Raw genomic sequence first — 27,836 nt, forward strand, 5'->3', positions numbered from 1 at the left:
CTTTATACTTTTCTAGTTGTAATAAAGACATGATGAATGGAATTTTAACTACTAGTGGGATCATGAGATAAATTTGATAATGTAATACATAGGCTTAATAAATGGAAAAGCTAGGAGGTCTATGATAAACCTACAGAATTGTCACTCATGCCTAAAGATATCTACCAGTAGACTTTTTAATAGGAGATAAGTCTATTTATGTCTGAATCCATTTTCTTTCTTGTCATGTGTACTAATTGGCATCATACTGCCGATTTATCAGTTACTTAGCATTAGTAAAAACTAATATCAAAAAATTTCACAAGGAAGGGTTCACCATGAAAGAGAAAATCTTTGTGGCAGTATGTAAAAACTTCTGCTTTGCTTACTGAGTAACTAATTTTTAGGTTATATGTAATTTCTTCATCCAATTTGAAATCATTGCTTTATTACATTCTACTTTACATTTCCATGGAAAAATCTATTTTGGGGAGAGGGTCCTTTGTTTATTGTTTGACTTGCCTCTCTGGGGTTTTTCAGAGATCTCTCTTTGTCTCCAGTATTTGAAATTTCATAATGGCATGCTTTGGAATTTTTATTATTCACTGTAATGGTCTCTCAGTTTGTTATAGCTGCCTGGAGACTCATTACCTTGTTCTGAGAATTACTTGTTTTGATGATTTTCTCCTTAGTTCTCTTTCTAGAATAACTATCTTTCAAACAATAGACACCTTGCAGTTACTTAAATGTTTTTCTCTCTTATTTTTCTTCTCTTGGCAAAAATATCATTACACACTTATTTCTAAATCTTCATCATAAGTTTTCATTTGGGCAACAAATCATTTTCAGGGATATTTGAATGCTTTGATAATTTTAAAATAGCATCTTGTCCTTAATAATATAAGAGACATTTTCTCAGATTGCATTCATCTGGGGAACATAAAATAACAAAATAGGAGACTAACACCCAAGAGTGGCTGAGATTAGTACCAGGAGTTTTGCTCCATGGACTGGAGGCCAGACACACACTCTAGGGGAAAAGGGAGCTTAGACAGAGAAGGGAGCACCAAATAAAGGTGTTGGAAGGATCCTCCCAGGATGGGAGAAGTGTGCTGAAAGTAGACTACAGACCAAACATGATTGACACTCAATGCCTCTTTTGAAAACCACAGCACCCAAAAGGAGAGAGAGAACAAAAGGGAATACCCTGCCACAGAGGCAGGGTGGGGTGGGGGGGTGGGGGGTGGGACGGATACTGGGACCTGTGGTGGTGGAAAATGGGCACTGGTGGAGGGATGGGTGTTTGATCATTGTACAATTGAAACCCTTATTATTATTTAATTTTAGACTTTTTTTTCTTTTTGGGGACCATACCCAGCGGTGCTCAGAGGTAACTCCTGACTTCAAGGTCAGGAATTATTGGTGGGCTTGGGGAAACTACGCGGGAATTACTCCTGGTGGGATTGGGGAACCACGTGGGATGCTGGGGATTATACCTCGGTCAGTGGCATGTAAGGCAAATTCCCTACCTGCTGTACTATCACTTTGGCCTTTAACTTTTTTCCCTGTTCTTTGGGTTATTTCTCTTCTTCTAAGTTTTTTTTTCCTTTTCTTTGGTTTGTTTGCTTGATAGCTGTTGCCTATCACAAGAGAAGAGCCCAAGTGTGATCAGATTTTCTGTGTCTGCCAGGCAATGCCAATCACTGCTCTACTGTGAAAGAATCTGGCTAAATTGTCTTTTAAAGTATTTTCCTTGAATTAGTGAAATTTTTCCAAGAAGCACACTCTCACCCCCTATTTAAAAGTTATATCACTTGGTCAAGATGCTGGAAGTCTATTAACAGGCTTCAATACTCATTCTTCAGTTTGTAGACTTGCTCTTAATGGCTCATTTTGGACGATCACATGCTGGTTCCCAGTTGTGCCCAGGGTCCATCTATTCACCTTCTCCAAATAGCACAGTTCTAGGCTTCGTCAAGGATTAAACAGGGGCCATAATCTTATTGTTGAGGGTTCAACAGTATTTCAGCCCATCTTCACCCCATTCTTTTTTTTTAATTAAAAAGTGTTTTGTGGGGGACATTTTGAGTTATATCACCAGGGTTCATGACTTATTCCTGGTTCTGTGCTCAGGGATCACACCTGGTGGTGCTTGGCGGTTGGCAGTGTGTAGGCAGTGCCAGGGATCAAACCAGAATCCTCCATGTTCAAGGCAAGTGCCTTCATTATTTCTCTGGTCTCTTTTTCTAGTCTTTTTTTTTTTTTAGCTTTTTGGGTCACACCCCAGGTTGGCCGCATGCAAGACAAACACCCTACCCACTGTACTATAGCTCTAGACCCTCCATCTCTAGTCTTTTTTTTTTTAGCTTTATTTTTTTTAATTTAAAAAATTATGTATTAAAGAGTCTGGCAAACTTCCCGTTTTGTATTCAATATGCCAAAGGCCAGTAACAATGATGGGTCTCATTTTTCTAACCCTGAAAGCATTGAAATGGCTCTTTTAAAATCTCAGGGCTAGGAAGAAGGAGACGTTACTGGTGCCTGCTCGAGGAAATTGACGAACAACAGGATGATTGTGATCGTGATGTATTAATTATTATTATTATTATTATTATTATTATTTTAATGTTCAGGGGTTACTCCTGGCTTTGCTCAGGGGACCATATGGGATGCCAGGGATCAACCCGGGTAAGCTACATGCAAGGCAAATGCCCTTCTGCTGTACGATCACCCCAGGCCGCCAATCTCTAGTCTTAATGGCACAAGGTAATGGTTAATTCTCGTGACTTTCTGAGGTTTTGTGATACCAACGACAAAACATGTCAACTTTCTAGTTAGATTCTTACTCATATTTTGTATTTTTTATATTTATAGGGGCCTCAGGCACCTGTAACTCTGGAAATGCTCAGCTCACTGATGTGACCTGACAGTTTAGTGCTCAGCCCTGCAGTACTCTGGGGCTTGGAGGTCACAGCTGCAGAGCTGAGGAGCCTTGTGTGCTGGAGCTGAAAGCCTGAGCACACCCAGCCTGAACTCCATCCCTGGGGCTCTCCTCCCAGCCCTGGGCTCTGCATTTCAAAATAAGTTCTCATGAGACCTACCTTTCTAGCTGCCAAATTTCTGACTCTATAGCTCTTGTCTTTTTATCATGTGGCTTTATTATTCCTTTACATTTTTTTTTAAATATTCGGGTTGGAGTGATAGCACGGCGGGTAGGGCATTTGCCTTGCACGCGACTGACCTGGGTTCGATTCCCAGCATCTCATATATCCCCTGAGCACCACCAGGAGAAATTCCTGAGTGCAGAGCCAGGAGTAACCCCTGAGTATCTCTGGGTGTGACCCAAAAATAATAAAAAAAATTTAAACACAGTCAATTTTTTTAAAAAAAAATTTTTATTAGTGAAACACCATGAGGTCAATTTTGATGCCATTCTATTGAAGGGTTTAAATAATAAGCAAAATAAATCGATATATTCTTGCTCTCCAATATTCAATCCTCTCTTGGACAATTTTCTCAAGTCTTTCGTGGCTACTAAATATGTCATCAGAGCAGCCCTCTCTGTTTAGGCAAAGGAAATGTAAGCTGTGCAAACATTTATAGTCATAGGGGAAATGAAAGCTATGCCTCTACTTCTATTATAGGCAACCATCAGAAGGAAAAAAAATAACTTCCAAGCCCAGAAGAAATCTGTCATCCATCTGGACAAAGCATACTGGGAAAAAAAATCAGCAAACTCGCAGATAAAATTAGAAAAATAAAATTCACAAATAATTAAACTGAGTTCTCAGAAATCTTGTTTGTGTGGAGAGCGAACTGTATGAGAGACGACGGGCATCCTCCAGGGGGAATCTGCAGCGTCAAGTGATGATTATTCTTGTCATTGGCTATTAGGTGCTTTCAGAGATGTGGAATTGAAGTGGCTCCCATATAGCCGGTTTCCAGCACATCTTCAAAAAAACGTTCTAGAATATAATCTGAAAGTCTCACCTCCGTGGCCTACCCAGCTGGACGCATCCCTTCTGGCTGAAATTGCCGTTTTCCCATGAATAGACGCAGACACTTGGCGCGACCTGGCATGTCTAACTCATTACCGATGAGTGAGGATGAAGGATGCGGTGTCAGCCCGCCCCGGGGCTGAGAGCGAGAGGAGATGATGTCTCAAACCCTTTTCCATTCCGGCAAGGTTTTGTGTCCCTCGGAGTCCCAAATAATAAAGCCTAAAGGGACACAGAGGCTTCAGGGAAGTCAAGTTATTACAACTCTCAAACATTTGAAATGTGACTTGAACCGTTATTGCCTTCACTTGAAACCGATCCGAGAACCGGCATGAGCTCTGGGGAGGGAGCAGAAGAGAGACTGTGTGGCCCGTCCTGGAGGCTGAGGTCCAATCCCAGGGCGTAAGGGGAGCAGGGGCAGGTCTGACTCTGCGGCTCAGACAGGCCCTGCCTCGCCAGGATGCTGCAAACGTGCAGACTGGGCCACTAGTGCCCTGTGGCCTCCGGCCTGCGCAGCTCCATCAGGTCAGCCCAGCCAGGGGCCAGCGTGCTGGACACTGGTTCTGCAGCCGTGGCGTCGCTGCTGGCCACTGCTATTCACCTTCCCACCGCAGATCCGGGCCCCTCTGCTTCCCGGAGCTGCTGATTTGGCTTCTGTGGCTTCTGGAGTCCGGGATAGCCCATCCCAGATGAGGCCAGAAGTTCCTGCTCAAGTCTGTAGGGTGATAGTCCTCCGGCATCCAAGGGACTTGACGGTTTCTGCAGTGATGGACGGAAATGTGCTGGTCCCAGTCTTCTCTCACGCTGGTCCAGGCAGAGGGGAGCTGGAGATACTGCATTCTTTAAGTCTTCGTTGCCAGGGATCTCTGCAACTTTTAGTGGTTGAGTGTGACGTTCAAAGGCAATGGGTTTCTTGGCCCCATGTGCTGTGGGAAAAGGCAGCTGGGATGGAGAAGGAACTACTAAGTGATTATTGCAGGGTTTGCCCAGTATGGGAGATGTGTGCTGTACGTAGACTAAGGACCAAACACGATAGTTTCTGAGTATCTGTATTGCAGACCATAATGCCCCAAATTAGAGAGAGTAAGAAGGATTGTACCTGCCACAGAGGAGGGGGGGGGAGGGGGAGGCAGTGAGGTTGGCTGGCGGGTGGAATACTGGGAACAATGGTGATAAAATTGTGCTCTAGTGGAGGGATGGGTACTCGAGCATTGTGTGACTGAAACATAATCATGCAAGTTTGTAACTGTATGTCACGATGTTCCAATAAAACTTCTTAAAACAACAACAACAACAAAACAAAGGTAATGGGTTTCTGTCCCCAAGGGATGAGAAAGTGCATTCCTTCCCTTCCTGCAATGGCCAAAACATGCTCGAACCTGTCATATAAAACAATTCTGTGCTCAATTCCATGTCATGCAATGCGGAGTTCACTCCGGCCCCTGCAAAAGCCAAAGATGTCAAATATTTTGGCAAGCCTGCCTCCTCCTGCTGGAACCACTTACACCTGCTTCTACTCTACCTCCAACATGAACTCCTCGGTCTGAATTTTGGAATTTGAAAATTAATTTCTGGTTTTTGTTTGGGGGCCAATTTAGTGATACTCAGGGTTTATTCCTGGCTCAGGATCATGCCAATAGGGCCTGGGAGACCATGTGTGGTCTCAGGGATCAAACCAAGCTTGGCCATATGTCAGGCAAACACATTGAGCCCTGCCCTATCTTTTGACACTTTAATTTTTATTTTAATATTTTGGGATTTGGTTCATACCCAGCTCTTCAGAGGGATTATACCTTTCTCTGTGCTCAGAGATCACTCCTGGGGGGACCATATGTCGTGTCTGGGCTCGTACCTGAGTTATCTGCATGCAAAGCAAGTGCCCAGCCTGCTATACTCACTCTCTAGCTCCTAATTTTCATTTTAAAGTTCTCGTGCATTACAGTTCTTTATTGAATGGGCAATTATGGAAACTTCCTTCATGATATAAAATATTAGTGAATATTTTGGATACACTGATTTGCTTTTTCCTTAAGTTGGCTCTCTTTCTTAGATCTTTTTACTACATACCACCATGGGACTAATTTTTCTTTATATATTTAGTGTGTATTTTTACTATATTTGTATCTATAGCTCTCAGTGGCAACCTCTGATCATATCTAGGCCTGTCATGTTCTTCTCTCAGGTCCATGCTTCCTTCCAACTGGTTGTCCCTGAACGTGACATGAGGGACAGCCACACAGAAGGAAACCGGGCAAAGCTTCTGCCATCCAGAAACTTCAAATTCAGTGCGGTCCATAAGATTGAGACTGTGAAGAGACAGAAGTAACCAATCAGAGGGAGAGAAGCCGACTCAGAATGTTCTCGCTCACATGTGGGATGTAAAAAAGCATCAGGGGGAATATCAAATGCCCAAAGGCAATAGATTTGCAAGTAGGTAAAAGTAGGTAAGGGATATTCTTGATAACCTTTCAGTATCAATACTGCAAAGCACAATGCCCAAAAGGAGGGAGGGAGGGAAGGAGGGAGGGAGAGTGAGAGAGAGAGAGAGAGAGAAAGAGAGAGAGAGAGCAACTGCCAAACTCCCAAAGAGGCAGGCGGGGGGTGGAGTGGGGTATGAGGGTGGGGGGTGATGGGAGGGAACCTGGGTGCTGGGAAATGTACACTGGTTGAGGGATGGGTGTTGGAACACTGTATGACTGAAATCCAATCACGAATGACTTTGTAATGCTCTAAAACAATAAGGCCCTCCCGTTGATCGTCGATTTGCTCGAGCGGGCCCAGTAACGTCTCCATTGGAGACTTTGTTGTTACTGTGTCTGGCATATCGAATACTCTCGGTAGCTTGCCGGGCTCTCCGAGAGGGACGGAGGAATCGAACTCGGGTCGGCCATGTTGGCTACGTGCAAGGTAGACGCCCTATCCGCTGTGCTATGAAGAGCAGGAGAACTGGCCTTCACTAGGAAGCTTGACACTGGGGCAGGGCTGGGGGTGATAAGTTAGGGAAGGGGACTCCTGCACACGCAGAGGGGGATGCCTCTGCTGGCCACAGAGGCAGGCTGGGCGCGGGAGGGAGAGTGGGGACATTGGTGGAGGGTAGCAGACACCTGTGAAGGGGCTGGTGCCTGAAACTCAATCACAAATATTTTCGTGACTTTGGACTTCATGGTGATTCAGCAAAAATAAATAAATAAATAAATAACTGTCCTCCCGTTGTTCATTGATCTGCTCGAGCGGGCCCAGTAACGTCTCCATCGTGAGACTTGTTGTTACTGTGTTTGGCATATTGAATACGTCATGGGGAGCTTGCCAGGCTTTGCCGTGCAGGCGAAATACTCTCAGTAGCTTGCAGGGCTCTTCGAGAGGGGAGGAGGAATTGAGCCTGGCTGCGCACAAGGCAAACGCCCTACCTCTGTGCTATTACTCCAGCCCAATAAATAAATAAATCTGTTTAAAATAAATGTTAGGAGTAAGCCTATGGCCTGGGCTAGGAGGTAAAAATACGGTTTTGAATGCCGTGATGACTTCCCAGAGAAAGGGCTGCATGAAGAGTGACTTAAACACCCAGGAGGAGAGAGTCAGCTGAGAGAAGAGGAAGAGAGGCAGAAGCAAAAGGGGAAAAGAAATTCTAGCCCCACTGTTGGGAGAATATCCTCTCTGATCACTGTCACTGTTACTGTCACTCCCATTGTTCATCGATTTGCTTGAGCTGGCCTCTCTGATCAATCAAATCCAGCCAAAGGCCCGGTTCAAAGTCCTTCCCATAGTTGTCACTATTCTCTGAATAGACACGAGGTCTACAGGGCGCCCCCGTCTTCCTCTCGCCTCTGTTGAGCCCAGGGCTTCTCCTTTGGTTCTAAGGGAGTGGTAGGGAAGACTTGAAGGAAGATTCTTTCACACCAGACGCTCCAGGGAGGTACGCCAGAGAGTTCACGTGATTATGAAGGGCACAAACCCACAGAGGGACTAATTTTCTATTTTCTTGATTTTGTCATTTTTCTCCTCTTCCCTTCCCCTCCAAAAGGTTATTCTGGAATTTGAGGTGAGATTTGGAATTTGATGGACACCTTAAAAACGCATCGATGGATATTTGAAAGCAATCTCCAAATGATCATCGTACTTATATTTCCCGTTCTTACAAGCTGGGTGTTTTGGGGTTTTTTGTTTCTTTTTTGGCTACAAAGAAAAGATCTGTTCTCCAGCGTCCTCTTTCCTTAAACACTGCATTAAACTCTTTCTCATTAAACACAGCTGCAAGGCAGCTGTTGGCAGCAGCCATGAGAGTTCAAGAGTAGCCTTTGGCCCAAGACAAAGAATGGTTGCTTATTACCATTCACGATGCGGGAGGTAACGACAGAAAGGGTAGGAGGAAAAAGGGAGAACGAAAAAAAAAAAGGAGCAGAACTCTTTTCAAAGCCTCTTCTCAGGTGGCAAATGACTCATTCTAAAAAGGAAGAAAATCCATTTTGTGTCAAGGAAATCCAAACAAAAGAAATGAGAAAAGGAAGCTCATTTTTCTCATTAGGAAAGCTGAAATCAATTTCACTGTATTCAAGACATTTGTTGTATTCTGCTAAAACCTGAGGAGCAGGATTATTGCTTTCCTTAAACTAATTGTTTCGTGTTGCCGTTTATACCGAACTGTCCAAGGCAGTGAAAAATAGGAAGTTTAAATGCGGAAATGTCTCACAAGACACGCTGGAGAGCACACATGTTGGTTCATCCACCGCATGCCTGCTCATTAGATCTGAAATTACAGGCTTTTTTGTTCGCATTTGGTAGCACTCACTCATTTTGACGCTGTAAACACATGCTTGAAAATTCAACTTTTTTTGGAAAAGTCCTAATAATTATATATCCATTAATTTGTTGAGAAAAATCAGCTTCTACAGAAGTGCCTGTCATCAATCTGCTGAAAAAACTTACTGTGATTCTCCCAAATTTGAATCAGTTATTTAAGTTATATCTATAGGTTTACAGAAACACATGCAAAATTTTTTTGTAAAAACAAGAATTTTGCCAAATCCTTCTCTAGTTTCCAAGGAATAAACAGTGTAATTCAAGAAGTAACAACTGTTGTGGGAATAATTTTCATGTCTGTTTCACACTGTCCCTGTCACTGTCCTCCCGTTGTTCATCGATTTGCTCGAGCGGGCCCAGTAACGTCTCCATTTTGAGACTTGTTACTGTGCTTGGCATATTGAATATACTCTCAGTAGCTTGCCAGGCTCTCCGAGAGGGGCGGAGGAATCGAACCCGGCCTGGCCAGGCTGTCTGCGCGCAAGGCAAACGCCCTACCGCTGTGCTATCGTTCCTTTCTGTTTCACACATTTTTAATTAATTTGTGTTTTATCAGTATCTTGAGCTATATAAATATTGGATAACTACTTATTTTTCTCAGTGATATTAATTGGTATGACCAGATTTTGAAGTCTTTTATTTACTTTGCTATTTCCTCAAATAATCAGATTTATTATTCAAGTTCCCTTTATATTTAGGTTCACTTAACCTGTGAGCTTCCTTACCCATGAATAGCCATTTGTAGGATGAGTTCAAATGTCATCAGGAAACTACATGAGGTTGTGTTTATCCTCTGTCCATAGCTAATGTTTCAGTCTTCTGAAATCTCTTAGCAATTAGTTGCTCTCTCGTATGTATCTCGTATCTATCACGACACCTTACATTTTAAATTCTCCATGTCTCATTTATGAAATAGACTTCAGCTTACTTAACGGTTTTCACATGGTGTCTTTTAAATACTTCTTAATTAACGGAAATTTGTTGTATTGGGCTGGAGCGATGGCACAACGGGTAGGGCATTTGCCTTGCATGTGGCCGAACCGGGTTCAATTCTTCCGCCCCTCTTGGAGAGCCCGGCAAGCTACTGAGAGTATCTCACCCACATGGCAAAGTCTGGCAAGCTCCCCATGACGTACTCAATTTGCCAAAAGCAGTAACAATAAGTCTCACAATGGAGATGTTACTGGTGCCCACTTGAGCAAATCATTGAACAACGGGGGGACAGTGCTACAGTGCTTGTTGTATAAGGATCTGAGAGATACCTTAAAGGAAAAACACTTGCCTGACCTGTTTATTGACCTGGTATCTCTCAGCAAGTAATAACCAATAACATTTGTTGACTAAATTATAAATAGTAAAAGTAGAATTTTCATTTTTTTTAGAAGAGCAAATAAAGTAAATGCCCAGTGGAAGTCATTCTCTTTATAATCTATGGTCACTGTCACTGTCCTCCCGTTGTTCATCGATTTGCTCGAGCGGACCCAGTAACGTCTCCATTGGAGACTTTGTTGTTACTGTGTCTGGCATATCGAATACGTCATGGGTGGCTTGCCAGGCTCTGCCGTGTGGGCGAGATACTCTCGGTAGCTTGCCGGGCTCTCCGAGAGGGGCGGAGGAATCGAACCCGGGTCGGCCATGTTGGCTGTGTGCAAGGCAAATGCACTACGGCTGTGCTATCGCTCCAGCCCTTATAATCTATGAAATTTCAATTTTGGTTTTCACTAGTTTAAGAAAGATGCCTTTAACTAGTCTTCTAGAAACATAGAGAATTTAGATAAAAGCTCTTAACTTGCCTTTCCTGACGAGTTTGCTCCTCCGTGGTCTCCATGGCACATTCCAGTGAAGTCTGGAGAGACTGCAGTTGGTTCAAGGTTTCCTTTAGTAAAAACCGAGTTACAAATTGCTCCAAATTGGATGCCTCTTGGTAACCCTAAGGATGACCAAACAGATGCAATTAGAACTGTGATAGGAAAAAATGAGCAGCAATAATTTTCTCCCATGATCTATCAAAATCAAAGTAGAACAAAGAGAAAATGAAACTCGTTAGAGGCTGGAACAGGTCTCTCCCCACCCACAGGAAAGGGAGTAATACTTCTGTGGATGGACTGTTAAGGTCCTCTGATATTTGCCTCAGGGTTAGGAAAAAGGAAAGAAATTCAGTAGGTTATAGAACAAATTCCCATATTAAAGGAGAAAACGTTGCTATGTGAAAAAAAAGTTGAATGCGACTGACTCAGAGTTTGTTTTGCATTTTGTTTCTAAGACATAGCAAATGATCAAGATATGTCCATCATCATATTAACCAAAAATATTATGGTTATCATAAAATTTCATGCATATCAGATCATTAAAATTATATTTACAATATAATTATTATATTGTAAATATGAGGAAATAATATTAAGCTTCATCCATGACAATTCTTCACTTCTAGATAATAGCTCAGCAATTTTTTTTTGTAAAACACTTATATTTATTAAATTATTGTACACATGCAACTGACACATAGATTCTGTGAAGAAGATCCCAAAACAGAATGGCGTTGCCAGACTTCAGGAATCCAGTCTTTAATCCGAGATTTTTTTCTTTTTTACTTCTCTCTCTCTCTCTCTTTCTCTCTCTCTAAATGTAGGAGTACTGCTATTTATTCAGCCATTGATTAAGCTGATGAACTGGGCATGAGCTCCACATTACTTTAGATGTATATTTTTAATTGGATATCCGTGAGATAGACCATTACGAAGTATTCTAGGTGTTGAGAGTGTTAAAGGAATCGATTGTTCAAGGACTGTGGAAGTACCATAAGTGGGGGCTAGTTGCCAGGTAAATCAACCATGTGACTAGAGAACTTGCAAACAACTCCCCCTCATCCCTCCCCAACCCCCCCACACACCTTCATGGAGTAGTGGGTCAATGACGCATGAATCTTGCCCATAGAATGAAGCCTTATAATGACTCAAAAATGGGGGATTGGAAAGACTTCCAGGCTTGCAAATTTGGAGATTTGGGGAGAACAACAACACCCCCGGAAAGGCTACAGAAGCTCTACTCCCCAACACACATGTTCTATGTGTCTGTCATTTAACTGTTGCTGAATAAAAACCACTGGAATAAAAATAAGTACATAAATGATGACCATGCCACTGTGTATTTTCTCTATCACCAAATGCTGTCACGCTTTAGTAATCAGCTTCCTTTTTTCTTGGTGTATTTATTATGCCTGATCTGTATTAATATGAAGCCAAAGGAAATTATGTATAGTTATTAAAAAATTCAGTAACTTTTAGTGTTAGGGTATTAAAATGGCTTAACATAATTTACTAAATTTATGAATGTCCCTCTTTCATTAGCTTTAAGGACATTCTCATTTGCATCTAACTTACAGTACATTTGAGCCATAAAAGTACCCTTCATTCAAACTGCCCCACCTCTCCACAAACATAAAAGCTAAACTTGCTAAGCTTCCTCTAGGTAGAGAGGAGGGCTGTGGATATTGCCACCTGCTGCTAAAGAGTTCGAAAGTTTCAGGGAAAACCAAAGGCCCTCCCGTTGATCATCAATTTGCTCGAGCGGGCCCAGTAACGTCTCCATTGGAGACTTTGTTGTTACTGTGTCTGGCATATCGAATACATCACGGGGTGCTTGCCAGGCTCTGCCATATGGGTGAGATACTCTCAGTAGCTTGCCGGGCTCTCCGAGAGGGGCGGAGGAATCGAACTCGGGTTGGCCATGTTGGCTGCGTGCAAGGCAAACGCCCTACCCGCTGTGCTATCGCTCCCAAGAAAGAAGAAATCCAGCAGGGAATGAAATAGACTCACACACCTTTTCAGGTCATAGATGAGTCAACTAAATCTGATTTTCTAGTCTTGTACGGTAGTAGTAGACACACGTTCATAAAAAAGTAAGTTCACTATATCACTGAATCACTGTCATCCCGTTCATTGATTTACTTGAGCGGGAGCCAGTAATGTCCCCATTGGTCCCCAACCTGAGATTTCAGCAGCCTCTCCTTACTCGTCTTTCCCAATGATGCTGTATTGGAGGCTCTTTCAGGGTCAGGGGAATGAGACCCACTATTGTTACTGTTTTTGGCATATCAAATATGCCACAGTAGCAGTAAATTAATAAAAATAATTTATTTGGTTCGTTCCTAAGCAAAATGTTTTTCTTTATGAATGGAAACCTAAAGCTGAAATGAACAATAGTGATAAAAAATGTCAAAAACAATGTACTGGGCAGCCTTAGGGCATGATGATGAATCCAAGTAAGCAGAATTTTATTTAAGTAGTTCACTAAAATAATATTTGTCTCAGCCTTTTTATTCACCATCAGACCAAGTAACTCCAGCCCACGTTCTAACTAAAAATCATTCTATATTTCTATAAATTCACAGTTAGAAAAAAATTAAACTCTCAGGCTCCTAATAACCAATTTTGGGATTTTTATTCCAAAATTCCAATAAGAACAAGAAACTTGTTCTGTTTCTAGCAGAACTCAATGTCATAAAAATTGTACATTTTCTAATTTGAAATTGTGAGAGGTCTTTTTTTTTATAATTTATTTCTTTACTGAATCACTGTGGGAAAAGTTACAGAGCTTTCGGGTTTAGGTCTCAGTCATGTAAATATCAAACATATTTCCCTTTACCAATACTTATTTTTAACCGCGAACCCCAATAGAACCCCACCTTCCACCCCTCCCAATTCCTGTGAGGCAGATGAGTTCTAGTTAATACTCTACTTTGACTAGATACATTGTTTCGATAGCAGATGCACAATTATTGTTTAGACTTTACGACCCCCCCATCAGACATGCTGAAAGTTGTGAAACGATTTGCTTTCTACAACTTGGTTTAAGAATAAAATGATGTTGCGTGCGCGGTTTTGGATTTCTGCTATTTTACTTATTAACCCTGGAAGAATTTCTGTTAAAAGTTAGATAGTTAAGAGATTGGTTTCTGTGCCCTGGAGTCGTGGCCGTGCCGGAGAGCTGCTCGTGGGGGGCAGCTGGTGACCTCGGTCGGGCGTGAAGGACGGCCCATTACGCCCCCCTTCCCATGAGGTCCCTGCCGCTCCCACCACCCCCGGCTCAAACCTGCTGTCCACAAGGCTCCTGTGCGGCCGCCATCTTTCTTTCCAGAGCTGAAATTGTGAGAGGTCTTATTCATTAGTTCTTTTAGTGTCCATTCTTCAGAGGCAAACAAAACAGGACATATTTTTTGGGACATATTTAATAAGACTTTACTTACAAGTGAAAATCTCTAATGTTTTTAAGTGCTGTCTAAGAAGCAAAGCATAAAACATTACGTTCTCCTAGTAACAATAAGGTGTTCAGTGAGTTACTTCAAGCCTCTCTCTCTCTCTCTATATATATATATATGTATATACATAAATAAATACATATGTATATACATGTATTATATTCTTAATTTTGATCAAATAACTTACTATTTAGTGTCAGTTAAAGCTTTAAAAACTATTTCTCAACTGAAATGAAAAACTGAGTCATTTTTCTTGAAATGAAAATGAAATGTGATAATAGAAAAGAGATGTCTCAGAGCTGGCCTGATCTGTACTGCAGGCAGTATACCTGTCTTATACGCAGAAAAACATGTTCCACCCTTGGCTCAGTCTGGTGCCCTAAGCAGCGCCTTTGTGCAGAGTCACACTGAGCACAGCTGGATGTGCCCAAGCAAAAACAAAACAACAACAAAAAGAGATGCGTCAACAAAAACTCCTAGACTCAGTGAAAAACCACAATGTTTTTACACAGTAGTAAGTGAAAAAAACCTTGGGCCTTGGATTAGAAAACTGAGATTATCAATCAAGCTGGGAAGATGATGAAAAAATAAAGAAGTGGCCAAAGTAACAAAAGGACACTGGTGGCTGATCTTAGGCACGTTGGGGTGGTGAAGTACAGTGACTATATACATACCCATAAACACAGGCCAGAACAATAGTACCTGGGCTCAATCTCCTGAACCCCTTATGGTCCTCCAAGCCAACCAGGAGTGATTCTTGAGCACAGAACCAGGGGGTGAGCTCTGAGCACTGCTGGATATGGCTCCAAAACCAAACCAAACCAAACCAAAACAATACACATAAACGTTAACACTATTCTAAATACGAGGCTTAAACTAACAATTAAAATAGAAAAAATATATAGTTTTTACACTTGGAAAGGGGGTTGGCCAACTTCCTGCCCACTAGTGATGGGACCTTTGTAGTTGTGGGGTGGCCCTGTAACTCTGGAGTTTGCTAGATGACATACACATACATTTGCCTCATACACATATATGAGGCAAAACCCCAGAAATGCTACGTCGGAAACTACTGATAAGTCAGTACAATGAAAGATAACCAAAAGAATCATGCACTAATAGAATGATAAAATAATTTATAAAAAAAGAAAAAAATGATGCACTCGGTTCTTCCTCTAGTCATTTACAGAGTGTTAAAAATAATCTAAAATGTTTTTTTATTAAATTGTTGAAAAGCTGTAATTGTGTAGATTATACCAATTATATTGGCATGAAAGTATGTGTTTTTGCCTCTTTGTAAATAGCTTGAAAATCATAGAAAACACATTTGTGAGCAGTATGGCATCACATTGGCCTTGGGCTTATTCTTTTCTCACATAAATGTTAAATATTTGCCATGGAAGAACTACGGAAGGGGATTACTTTTTTTCATTTTCCACTCTAAACACTCCAGTCATTTGATATTAGCTTCTTAGACATAAAGGTCATGTCTCCATTCTCTGTTTGCCTCATGGTGCCTGAAGCATAGACTCTTTCTGTTTGACATTAGCAAGACAAACTCCTAACTCTAACAATTTGTCGTGTTTGCTATTGTGGTCTTTTAATAAAACGGTTTCAGCGATGTTGGATATTTCCGAAGACTTGCCATCAGATAGCTGCTTACTCTACCACTGCTCCAGTAGAGTCAATTAAGGAATTGTTGTTCTGCTGAGACTTTCATCTCCGTCTGATGAAGGTTTGCTCTCCTCCGTTGGAGTCTCCCTAGGTAATATTACAAAACTAGCAGAACCCAGATGCTCCTTAGATAGGAGTGTTGATACCTTGACATGGAGAGAGGAAATGAGCTGGTCCACGGATTTGGGAGATTACTTTACTGTGAGTCACTTATGAAGTTTTGCTGTTATATGCTGCTCCTTGATGATAAGGACAGAGAAAAAATAGTTTTCTGGCTAATATTTAAATGTCCAAATTCAGCTCAAGCCAATGCCTTTTTGTAGCATTTCCTACCCAGTATCAATCACCACTTCCATTTAGAGCATCAGGCACTTCTTTTCTTTCTGAGTGTTCCCGTAAAACCATTTTCCTGTTCAGGTACAGGACTCATCATTATATATTGTTACTTACTGTTTTCTTCTCTTTCTCCCCATCCTAGGATAGTTCTATAAAGGTTGAGAATATATCCTGATTATCTCTGCAGGTAGAGAATATATCTTGGTTATCTCTGCCTCCAGGATGCCCATGACAAAGCGTACCTGAGACCCACAAATGCTTGACTAATATGCAAGGATCAAGAAGCTTCTAACCACTCAGCCTTAGCCAACATTGCTCTAGCTTCTTTCACCTGTATTTATCATTTGCCAAATACCAATGGGGGTGGGGGTGGGGGTGTGAAGAGTGATATGGATTCTGAAATAAAGGGCAATACAAAATTTTTAAAAATTTTGTTTATGCTCATGGAAAGGGGGGCATTCCTAGCTCATCCTTCACGCCCTACCGAGGTCACGAGTTGCCCCCCCACGAGTGACTCTCTGGCATGGTCATGACTCCAGAAGCACAAGGACTTAATGTAGAGCCTGGCAGCTTGCGGCAGAAAAGTGAATGGACTATGCGTTAATACACGCCACCGTGCCTGCCTGGGAGGGAAAGGGTGTTGCTCCCTTCCGTCTTTTTCCCCCTGGACAGCAAGATGGTGGTCCCCTCGGAGCATTCTGGAAAGCCAGGTATGAGCCGGTCGTGACGGAGAGACTGAAATCTCATGGGAAGGGGGGTGTTCCTGGCTTGTCCTTCACACCCTACTGAGGTCACGAGTTTTCCCCCCATGAGCAGCTCTCCGGCACGGACATGGCTCTAGGGCCATAGAAACCAATCTTATAGTTATCTGACTCTCAGCGGAAATACTTCCAGGCTTAATAAGTAAAATATCAGAAATTCCAAATCGCGTGGCTGCTATTCATTTGGTTCTTATAACCAGCTGTAGAAAACAAATTATTTCACAATGCCTTTTCAGCAGGTCTGATTTGGGGGTGTAAACTCTAAATAATAATGGTGCATCTTCTGTCAAAACAATGAATCTAATCAAAGCAGATAGAGTGCTAACTAGAATTCATCTGCCTCACAGGCATTGGGAGGCTTGGAGGGGGTATATTGGGGTTCTTGGTGGTGAAAAATAAGTTCTGGTGAAGGGAAGTATGTTTGATGATTGCATGACCAAGACTTAAACCTGAAAGCTTTGTAACTTTTCCCACAGTGATTCAATAAAAAAAATTGTTTATGGGTACACCCAATGGTCCTCAGGGTTTATTCCCAACTCTGTGCTCAGTGATCACTTCTGGCGGCCTTAGAGGACCATATGAAGTGCGGGAGATTGAATGCAGGTTGGCGTGTGCAAGACAAGCGCCCAACCCCAAATCCAGACTGTTCTGAGCAGACTGTCAGCCTCAGTCTTCTCTTCCCTTACTCTGGATCTTAAGTTTTAGAATGGCAGATCCAAGTGGCAAGGCTCCAATCTTCCTTTCTTTCTCAGCTATGTAGCAGATGTTCTTTTGGAAGGCAGTGGCAAAAGAAGCAGATGGAAAATTAAATAGATAACAAGTTGGAAAATGTCAAAGTCTGGCCCCTTTTTAGTCTCAACAAGTGTGTGGCTGTGAAGGTACAAAAAATTTTCTTTGCATGCTAAACTCCAAGGAAGATGAATCTGCTGGCTTATGGAGTGCGTTCCTTTGGACAAAACCTGAAGTTAAAGAGAATGGTAGAAAGGACTAGTTATTCTAGTTCTTTTGAACTAGAAAGCAGCCAACATGCACAGGCTGTAGGTGGTGTTCTGATGCTTCTTCTTCTTCTTTTTTTTTTTCAAATCCAGCCCGGAGCTCCTGGGCTCCTTGAGTGGATATGGCAAATGAAGTCGGAATTTCATGTTTCTCAGATTCCAAGCAGTGTCTATGCATCGAAAATTGTCAGATACATTAATTGACAAATAGAACTAAATTAAAAAGTAACAATATTTTCATTTGTGGCTTTGAAGATCAAGAATGCAATCATTTTAATCTGCATATTTCTTTTTGTATGGAGCTGAAACAGGCCTAGCTAGTGTTCATTCAAATAAACACTCAAGAATGTGTGTGTGTGTGTGTGTGTGTGTGTGTGTGTGGTTGTGGGGGGATTAATCTGGACAAATGGGATGTACAATTTGGCTCTGAATGCTGAACACCTGAAATTTATAAAGTGCAATAATGCAATGGCAGTTTGAGACAAAGTAGAAAATCATCCAAACCAAACCGCCACAAAAGAGCATAGCATGCGAAGCTACGGTGCTTGGAAAAGCAGGCGTCTCAGGGGGCCGCCTCTGCATCTTGGATGTCAGATCATTTCTCAGAAAGTAAGATCTGGCCCGTTTAGGTGATGAAAGAGTGGAGATCTTGGTTATTAGGCACCATGAATCATCCGAGCTAATTAGGGAAATCAGAGCATCAGGCTTCCCTGTTTGTATTTTCTCTGCTTGAAAATTAATCAAAGCAATGACATCTCTGCTCAGCGTCGTGTTGTTTATGAGATCAGACAATCACGTTGAGCCGAGGGGTAGGGCTTCTGGCTGGCTTCATCTCAGCCCCTGCAGATCTCACTATTCTCACAGACATCTGTGCTGGCTCCTATTCTAGGAAAAAATCACTTTGACAAAGATAAGATTGTCTGGGTTTGCTTTCATTATATCCACACAATGTTGCTTTCATATATATATATATATATATATATATATATATATGCACACATACACACACATACAAATACAACTGGCTTACACTGTATTATCTAGACTATTTCTTAAAAATTCTTAGATTTTTATTTTAAATGAAATTTAAAAAGCTAGAACACCATCTTAATTTTGTCTTAAAAGCATAGAGGATAGACTGAAGTGATAGGTCAGTGGACAGGGCACTTGCCTTGCATGCAGCTGACCCAGAAGAACCCCATTTGGTTCCTGGAGCCCCACCAGGGGTAAGCCCTAAGTACCTCTGGTATGGCACCCCCCCAAAATAAAGACCAAAAAGAGAAATGGTACTTAATTTTTAAAGTCATGAAAAATAAGCTGAAGTCAATTCTAGATATAAATATTTAAGATAGAAAAGACTAACATGCTTAGAATTTCTGAAGTTTTGTAGATTACAACAAAGTAGCAGAAAAAAATACTAGAAAATATACTAAAAGTTTAAATGTTTGAGGTCACAGTGATAGTCCAGCAGGTAAGGTAAAAATTTGCTGATCCAGGTTTGATCCCTGGCACTCCATATGGTCTCCTGAGGTCACTAGGAATGATCCCTGAGCACAGAGCCAGGTAACCCTAAGCACCAAGTGCAGCTCCCCCAAACAAACAAACAAACAAACAAACAGTCTAAATTTTCTGGGATCGGGAGCATTAGTACAGTGGATAGGGCATTTGTTTTGAAGCGGGGTGACCTGGGCTCCATCCCGGTACCCCAGAGGAACCTGAGAGCATCGCCAGGAGTCATTCCAGAGTGCAGAGCCAGAGCACAGCTGGATGTGGCACCATAAACAAACAAAAAAAAGTTTACATTTTCTTAAATAGCTTTATCCTTGTAATTGTCCTACATTAAAATTTACTTTATTATTTATTAGGTCTAAATTGGTATCCTTTCTATTGGTATGTAGTATTCTAATCTATGACCACACCAATTTTATTTGGAATTCACTTCATGATGGTCTGTTAGTCATATACTTTTGGTTTTGGGGAGGAGACTTTTGACCTTGGGATCATACCCAAGGGTTCCTGAGAGTCTCTCAGAAGTGCCCAGAGAACCAAGCTATGCTGGAGATTGAACTGGGGGTTCCAGCATGCAAAGTGTGGTACTCCAACCCTGTAATCCATCTCCACAGCCCCCGTCAGGGCGAAAAGAACAAATTTTGTTTTCCATTTGATAAAACTTTAGTATTCCCACATTAACCCCTTTTTAGAATGTTTTTTCTCTTAAAAGTCATCAATGCCAGGCCAGAGATATAATACAGAGAATAAGCAATCGACCTCGTCCCAGTACCCAACACCACACAAAGTTCCCAACCATTACTAGGAGTGAACCTTGAGCACACAGCCAGGAATGAGTCATCAGCATCACTGGGTGTGACTCACCTCCCCAAAAGTAACTAATGTCAAGTTGATAGGGCTTTTGCCTTGCACACAGCCGACACGGGTTCGATTCTTCCATCCCTCTCGGAGAGCCCGGCAAGCTACCGAGAGTATCCTGCCTGCACGGCGGAGCCTGGCAAACTCCTGTGGCATATTCGATATGCCAAAAACAGTAACAATAAGTCTTACAATGGAGACATTACTGGTGCCCGCATGAGCAAATTGATGAACAACGGGAGAACAGTGCTACAGTGCTACAGGTCTAAATTAGAATTTGTAGTATTAGGTCAAATCTAGGTATCAAAAGTATACCTTATCTAAGAGCATAAAATCAACACAAACATTCAAGACATACATTAGTAAAATTAGTAGATCTTAAAAGACAGAATTCTTGTGTATTTTAGACATAAAGAGCAAACAACGCATGGGATAAAAAAAGAAAGCTATATTATCATGAAACTTTCTAAAATCAGCACTTATATTCCAGACAGAAAAATGATGTAAGAAAACCTAAATAAGAAAATGAAGTGAGAGACTTACTATCAGGAAAAGTGACATCTGAGCATGAAGGGCACAAAAAAATTGTCAATAAGCAAACCTCAGCTCATATTGTTCACATGAAGCCTTCTGGAGGAATTGATCAACGAGTAAGTTTCGAGCAGACAGTATTACTAGAAAGACTTCAACAGAAAGTGAACTCAGACCTTATCTATCACCATGCACAAAAGCCAAATCAAAATGGAATGAAGACCTTGATATCAGACAAGAATCCGTAAGTTACAGTGAAGAAAACACAAACAGAATCCTCCATAACATTGAATCTAGAGATATCTTTGCTGATTCAGTGCCATTGATCAAGGAAACAGAAGAAAAGTTAAACAAGTTGGACTACATTAAGTTAAGAAGCTTCTGCACTGCAAAAGAAAAGAGTACCAGAATAATAAGACAATCCACTGACTTGAAGAAAATATTTGCCTACCATCCATCTGAAAATGATTAATTTCTGAAATACAGAAAACACTGATAAAACCTAACACTAAAAAAAATCCTATTAGAAATGAGGAGAAGAGAAGAAAACAAACTTCCTAAAAGAAGACATACAGATGGCCAAGAGATATATTAGTGCCCATTTCCCACTGCCACGGATCCCAGTATCCCTCCCACCTCCATCCCCCCCATCCCACCCTGCCTCTGTGGCAGGGCATTCCCTTTTGTTCTCTCTCTCTCTCTCTCTCTCTCTCTCTCTCTCTCTCTCTCTCTCTCTCCTTTTGGGTCCTGTGGTTTGCAAAAGAGGCAATGAGTGGCAATCAAGTTTGGTCTAAAATTTTTTAAATTCCTTCATCACGCCCCTCCCATTGTTCATCGATTTGCTCGAGCGGGCCCAGTAACATCTCCAGACCATCATGAGACTTGTTGTTACTGTGTTTGGTGTATCGAATGCGTCACAGGTAGCTTGCCAGGCTCTGCCGTGTGGGCGAGATACTCTCGGTAGCTTGCCGGGCTCTCCGAGAGGGGTGGAGGAATCAAACTCAGGTCGGCCATGTTGGCCGTGTGCAAGGCAAACGCCCTACCACTGTGCTATCGCTCCAGCCCTGTCTCGTTTGCCAAGGCATCAAAAATCAACATACCAATGGAATTTGGTATGTTGGCAAGTGGACATGGCTATCGAAGAGATTTGAGTAGAAGTCATGGATAATCTTCTCCATTGCCGTTCTGGAGGATGTGATGGATCCATCAGGACGTCAGAGGGCAGTCATCTTGGTCTTATAGTTGGCGAAGGACAGGCGGGCCTTACGAATACTTTTCCTGGCTTCTGCCGCATGTACCAGTACTTCTGCTCTTCTCTCTTTGAGGTCTTCCTTGATGGGCTGGACACGTAATGAGATTCGGAGATGACCGCTGGACTAGAGTCGTTATCAACTGGATTCCACGGGATGTCAAAAGACCGTGTGGCAGCCCACATGGGTGGATGGTCGGACTTCTTCATCAAGATCATGAACGATCGGTTTGAGGCTCTTCGTGTTCCTAGAATGAACAGACGCCATTGGGCTACACTAGCACGTGACAGGGACAAATGGAGATGTTACTGGTGCCCACTCGAGCAAATCGCCGATTAATGGGAAGTCAAGTAATCAAGTGATCAAGTGATGATGTGAGTTATGCATTGGGACATTTTTTTGAGGGGCTTGCACAGGTCTATTGTAGAGTGAATATTTTAGATTTTGTGAAACCTCACAGTGACATAGCTTGCCACACTGTAGCAAAAAAGCAGACAGAGAAGGCAGTTAAATGAGACTTGCTTGTTCATAGATCATCTAAAACACATGGTTGGCAGAATTTGGTTCATGGTTAGATGTTCTGATCACTGAACCAAGCAAAAAATATCAAAGATAGGTGGAGTTCATGCCCAATTCAATCAGCTTAATCGGTGGCTGAATAAATAGCAGTACTCCTACATTAAATAAAAAAAAATCAAAGACCGCCAACAGCAGAAAAAGAGAGATAATGATATATGCATTCTGATAAAGAACACACTATTGAATAGTTTTACCAAAACAGTCTCTAAATTCAGTTGACAATTGGTAGTAGAAATGAAGCTCAGAATATAAACTGAATTACACTAGGAGAAGACTAAAAGAGGAGCACTTTCAAAAGGATTCCAGGCTAATATGGAAACTAAAAGAGATGGAACAGGTAAACAGTGGGCACAGCTATAGTTTCCAGGGATTGACAGTGTAGCAAAACTATAGGAAAATGAAAAGAAATGATTATCAGTGGAACTATTACTTTTGAGTAGTGATGTGACTATAATTGGCACAAGGTACAAGAAAGTTCAGGACACTTGGTGGTTCTTAATTAATTTATTATTTTTTAAGATTTTATTGAATCACTGTGAGATAGTTGGGAACAACATACCCATCCTGTGGAATTTGGTATGTTGGCAAGTGGACATGGCTATCGAAGAGATTTGAGTAGAAGTCATGGATAATCTTCTCCATTGCCGTTCTGGAGGATGTGATGGATCCATCAGGACGTCAGAGGGCAGTCATCTTGGTCTTATAGTTGGCGAAGGACAGGCGGGCCTTACGAATACTTTTCCTGGCTTCTGCCGCATGTACCAGTACTTCTGCTCTTCTCTCTTTGAGGTCTTCCTTGATCGCATCTCTGCACTGCTTTGCAAGCTTGGACGTTAGCTTGTGGTTGCCTGAGGCACGCGCCAAACCACGCTGGCGAATTAGCTCAAGAGTTTTCGAAGATAGGCGACTTTTTGTGGCTATCTCTCTCTTGGCGTTCCTCGCACATTCATGGAGGTGCTGAACCAGTCGATCGTATTCCTCGTCAATGTTGTCAACAATGGCATCTTCCCATGTTGCCGCAATAGTACCAAAGAGTTCCCAGTTGGTGGTCATTCTGGGAGTTCTCTTTTTGAACTTTGCAGCCCTTTCTCCCCGCTCTGTGAAGTAGAATTTTGCACGAAGGAGACGGTGGTCCGATCCCGTTCGAAATTTTGGGACAACAGCGACATCAGTCAGGCAAAACCGTCGATTGAATATGATGTGGTCTATTTCGTTGTGGAATCGTCCACCGGGAGACTCCCATGTCCATCGTTTAGATTCTGCCTTCTGGAACTGTGAGTTACCATGGATTGTCTTGGTCAACATGATGAACTCTGACAGTCTCTCACCCTGTTCGTTCCATTCTTGGCCATGGGTCCCGATATGAAGTTCTTCAGCTGATCTTCTCGGTCCTATCTTGGCATTAAAATCACCCGCAATGATCTTGTAGAAGGTGTGGTCTTCTTTATAGAACTTCTCTAGCTCCATGTAGAACTTCTCGATTTCTCTTTCATCATAATGAGATCTGCCTATTGTCTGTCATCTACAAGTTGTTCACTCGAGTCATCCTGAATAGGATTGGCAGAACACTAGATGAAGGACAACCATGCGAGCAAGCAGGGTTCCGCAAAGGATTCAGCACCATCGACCATATCCACACGATAACCAAGCTCATTGAGGTTTCTCGGGAGTTCAAGATGCCGCTCTGCTTAACGTTCATTGATTTAAAGAAGGCCTTTGATTCTGTTGAGACGGAAGCGGTCATTGAAGCCCTAGCCAATCAGGGCATTCAAGCCCAATACATCAGGATCCTCCGTGAGCTGTATTGCGGATTCACTACCAGGATCTCACCATTCTACAAAGAAGTGATCGTTGATGTCAAGAGAGGGGTGCGGCAGGGTGATACCATTTCACCTAAACTCTTCAGTGCCACCCTCGAGAACATCATGCGACGACTGGAATGGGAAGGAATGGGAGTGAAGATAGATGGTCGGCAATTACACCACCTCCGCTTTGCTGATGATATTGTTTTAATAACACCAAACATCAGCCAAGCGGCACAAATGCTGGCCGACTTTGACCGTGAGTGTGGAAAGGTAGGACTACAGCTGAATCTTACGAAGACAATGTTTATGAGAAACAGCCTTGTTCCTGACGCCCCATTCGCTCTCAATGGAACGACCATCTCCGAATGCAACGGCTATGTCTACCTAGGTCGAGAGGTCAACATGACAAATGACCTGGCACCCGAGCTGCGCAGGAGGAAGAGAGCAGCTTGGAACGCCTTCAAGAACGTCGAAGAAATAGCTAAGAGGACGAAGAACCTCCGGCTCCGGGCACATCTCTTTGATTCCACTGTTCTTCCTGCATTAACATATGCCTCAGAGACCTGGGCCCTACGCAAACAAGATGAGAACGCCATTCAGGTCTCCCAAGGAAGAATAGAAAGAGCTATGCTTGGAATATTACGTTTCACTCAAATGAGAGAAAGAATCCGGAGTTCTGACATCCGTCGACGATCAAGGATCAGGGATGCTGTCTCATTTGCCAAGGTGTCGAAAATCAGATGGGCTGGTCACGTAATGAGATTTAAAGACGACCGTTGGACTAGAGCTGTTACTGATTGGATTCCACGGGATGTCAAGAGACCGCGTGGCCGCCCACCTACCAGATGGTCAGACTTCTTCCTGAAGATCATGAACGATCGGTTTGAGGCCCTTCATGTTCCCGGAGCGAACAGATGCCATTGGGCTACACTAGCACGCGACAGGGACAAATGGAGACGTTACTGGCGCCCGCTCGAGCAAATCGACGACTAACGGGAAGTTAAGTGATTAAGTGAAGTGAGATAGTTACAAGCTTTCATGTTTGAGTTACGATCACACAATGATCAAACACCCATCCCTCCGCCAGTGCACATTCCCCTCACCAATATCCCCAGTATACCCCCTTTCCCACCCTCCCCCTTGACTCCATGGCAGACAATATTCCCCATACTGTCTCTCTAGTTTTGGGCATTATGGTTTGCAATTCAGACACTGAGAGGTTATCATGTTTGGTCCTTTATCTGTTTTCAGCACATATCTCCCATCCTGACTGTTTCCTCAAGCCATCATTTTCTTAGTGATCCCTTCTCTATTCCAGCTGCTTTCTCCCCTTTGCCCATGAGGCAGGCTTCCAGCTATGGAGCAATCTTCCTGTCCCGTGCATCTACTATCCTTATCTGGGTGACTTTAAGAGAGTGCTTCCTGGAATCATTATAGAATTGATTTGTGTATTTTTCCTCTTTTAAATTTTATTTTACAACAAAAGTATTAAGATGGGTTGAAACAAGCTTGAGAGAGACACACTGTGCTGATATTTTTGAGAAGTTGTTGGAGTAGAGACACAGCTAAAAAACTACTCTTTGGCTGAAAGTAGGGAAAAATGTGCAATCATTTTCAATTAGCAGTTTATGTATCACTTCATTCACAATCCCCTCAACTGCTATAATCTTCTGGAGTGTAACAGAACAGAACATCACATTGTCAGTACAAAGAGCACAGAGCTATATTCATAAATATATTAGACTCAATTTATGTTTGTTAATCTTGATCTGAGAAAGTGAAAATTTCTTTCCTAAAAATATGGTACTTTCCATCTTATTAGTCACACACTCTTTTTTGAATATCATTTTTAAGTAGATCAGGTGTAACAGTAACTAGTAATTTGATTTTTCTCCAGAATATGTCAGAAGACAAGTTCTGCTTTAACCAGTCTCCTAGTATGTTGAGCTAATATGCCTGTTAGTAAATTTTCCAGAGCCAAATACCCTTTAATTTCATCATCTCTGATCTTTCTGCTTTCAAAGATAGTTTATTTTTGCTTTCCCAATCTAAACAAATTGTGTGAGAGGCATTAAAATATAAGCATTTGTAAACAGCATAATATATGGGAAACAGCAGATAGTTGATATATAAACATTGACATATTTTTTAATTTAATTTACTTTTGTGGCCAATTTTTAAGTAGAGTGCCATTTTTTGAAAAAGAATTTTACTCAGAAATAAATATTCCAGGCACGACTGGAGAGACAGTACAAAATCTTGCATGTGGCTGACCTAAGTATTTAGAGAAAAAAAAAACTATCTTAAGCTGGCTTTTGACTTCCATAGCTATTTAGTTTCTAATATATATGTGGTACACATACACAATGGGACGCTACTCAGCCATAGGGAAAGATAAAGTCATGCAATTTTCTGCTACATAGAGAGACCTGAAAAGGATCATGCTGAGTGAAGTTAGCCAGAGTGAGAGAAACCTACATTCTGTGTAGGTCTTTCTCATGTGGAGGGTATAAAGGAACGTAATGGGGGAACAACGGATACCCAAAGACAATGAAAATAAAGAACATGAGAACAGGCCTCCAGTAGGAAACATACCACTCAAAGGAGTTGGGGCATAGGGTGTGGGCAGGGGGGTACAATGCCAATGGTGGGCGGAAGAGGAGGTGGTGCTGAAAGTTGGCAAAATGTTATGCATAAAGCTATATTGGCAATGGTACTCTTAACCACAGGGCAAGCCATGTAGAGTTAGATGCAGATAGAGATAGAAAGATGTCTCCCTACCTATCTATCTAATCTGACTGGGTATGGGAGGCTAATCAGGGGTGTAAGGCATTGATTGCAGGAAGTGGACACCTGTGAATGTATATGTCTAAAATCCTGTCATGAATAACTTTGTACCTTCAAGGTGAATAAGTAAAGTAAAGTAAAGGCCCTCCCGTTGATCATCGATTTGCTCGAGCAGGCCCAGTAACGTCTCCATTGGAGACTTTGTTGTTACTGTGTCTGGCATATCGAATACTATCGGTAGCTTGCCGGGCTCTCCGAGAGGGGTGGAGGATCCGAACTCGGGTCGGCCATGTTGGCTGCGTGCAAGGCAGACGCCCTACCCGCTGTGCTATCGCTATAGATGACATTTTTATTTTATTTATTTATTTATTTATTTATTTTGCTTTTTGGGTCACACCCAAGGATGCACAGAGGTTACTCCTGGCTCTGCACTCAGGAAACACCCCTGGCAGTGCTCAGGAAACCATATGGGAATCGAACACAGATTGGCCGCGTGCAAGGCAAATGCCCTACCCGCTGGGCTATTGCTCCAGCCCCCAATAGATGACATTTTTAAATCGCTTCTACATGGCAATGAAAACAACGAAGTAAAATGTGTGTTCAGGGAAATGTGATGAGAGAAAATACCTGAACCATATATCTGATAAATGGTTAATCTCCAAAACACACAGGGAAGTTTTACAAATTAATTACAAAAATGAATATGTGATTAAAGTG

General features: G+C 42.1%; 1 protein-coding gene across 1 annotated transcript in view; it reads right to left on the minus strand.

Moving 5' to 3' along the window:
- Positions 1–27,836, minus strand: part of NECAB1 (N-terminal EF-hand calcium binding protein 1) — a 202,104-nt gene that overhangs the window by 32,154 nt on the left and 142,114 nt on the right. The window contains exon 6 of the mRNA XM_056137282.1: positions 10,568–10,704. Within this exon, the coding sequence (XP_055993257.1) occupies positions 10,568–10,704 (137 nt within the window). The remainder of the gene's footprint in view (positions 1–10,567; positions 10,705–27,836) is intronic.

Source organism: Sorex fumeus, unplaced genomic scaffold (genome assembly GCF_029834395.1).
Source record: "Sorex fumeus unplaced genomic scaffold, SorFum_2.1 ptg000002l, whole genome shotgun sequence".
Lineage (NCBI taxonomy): Eukaryota > Metazoa > Chordata > Mammalia > Eulipotyphla > Soricidae > Sorex > Sorex fumeus.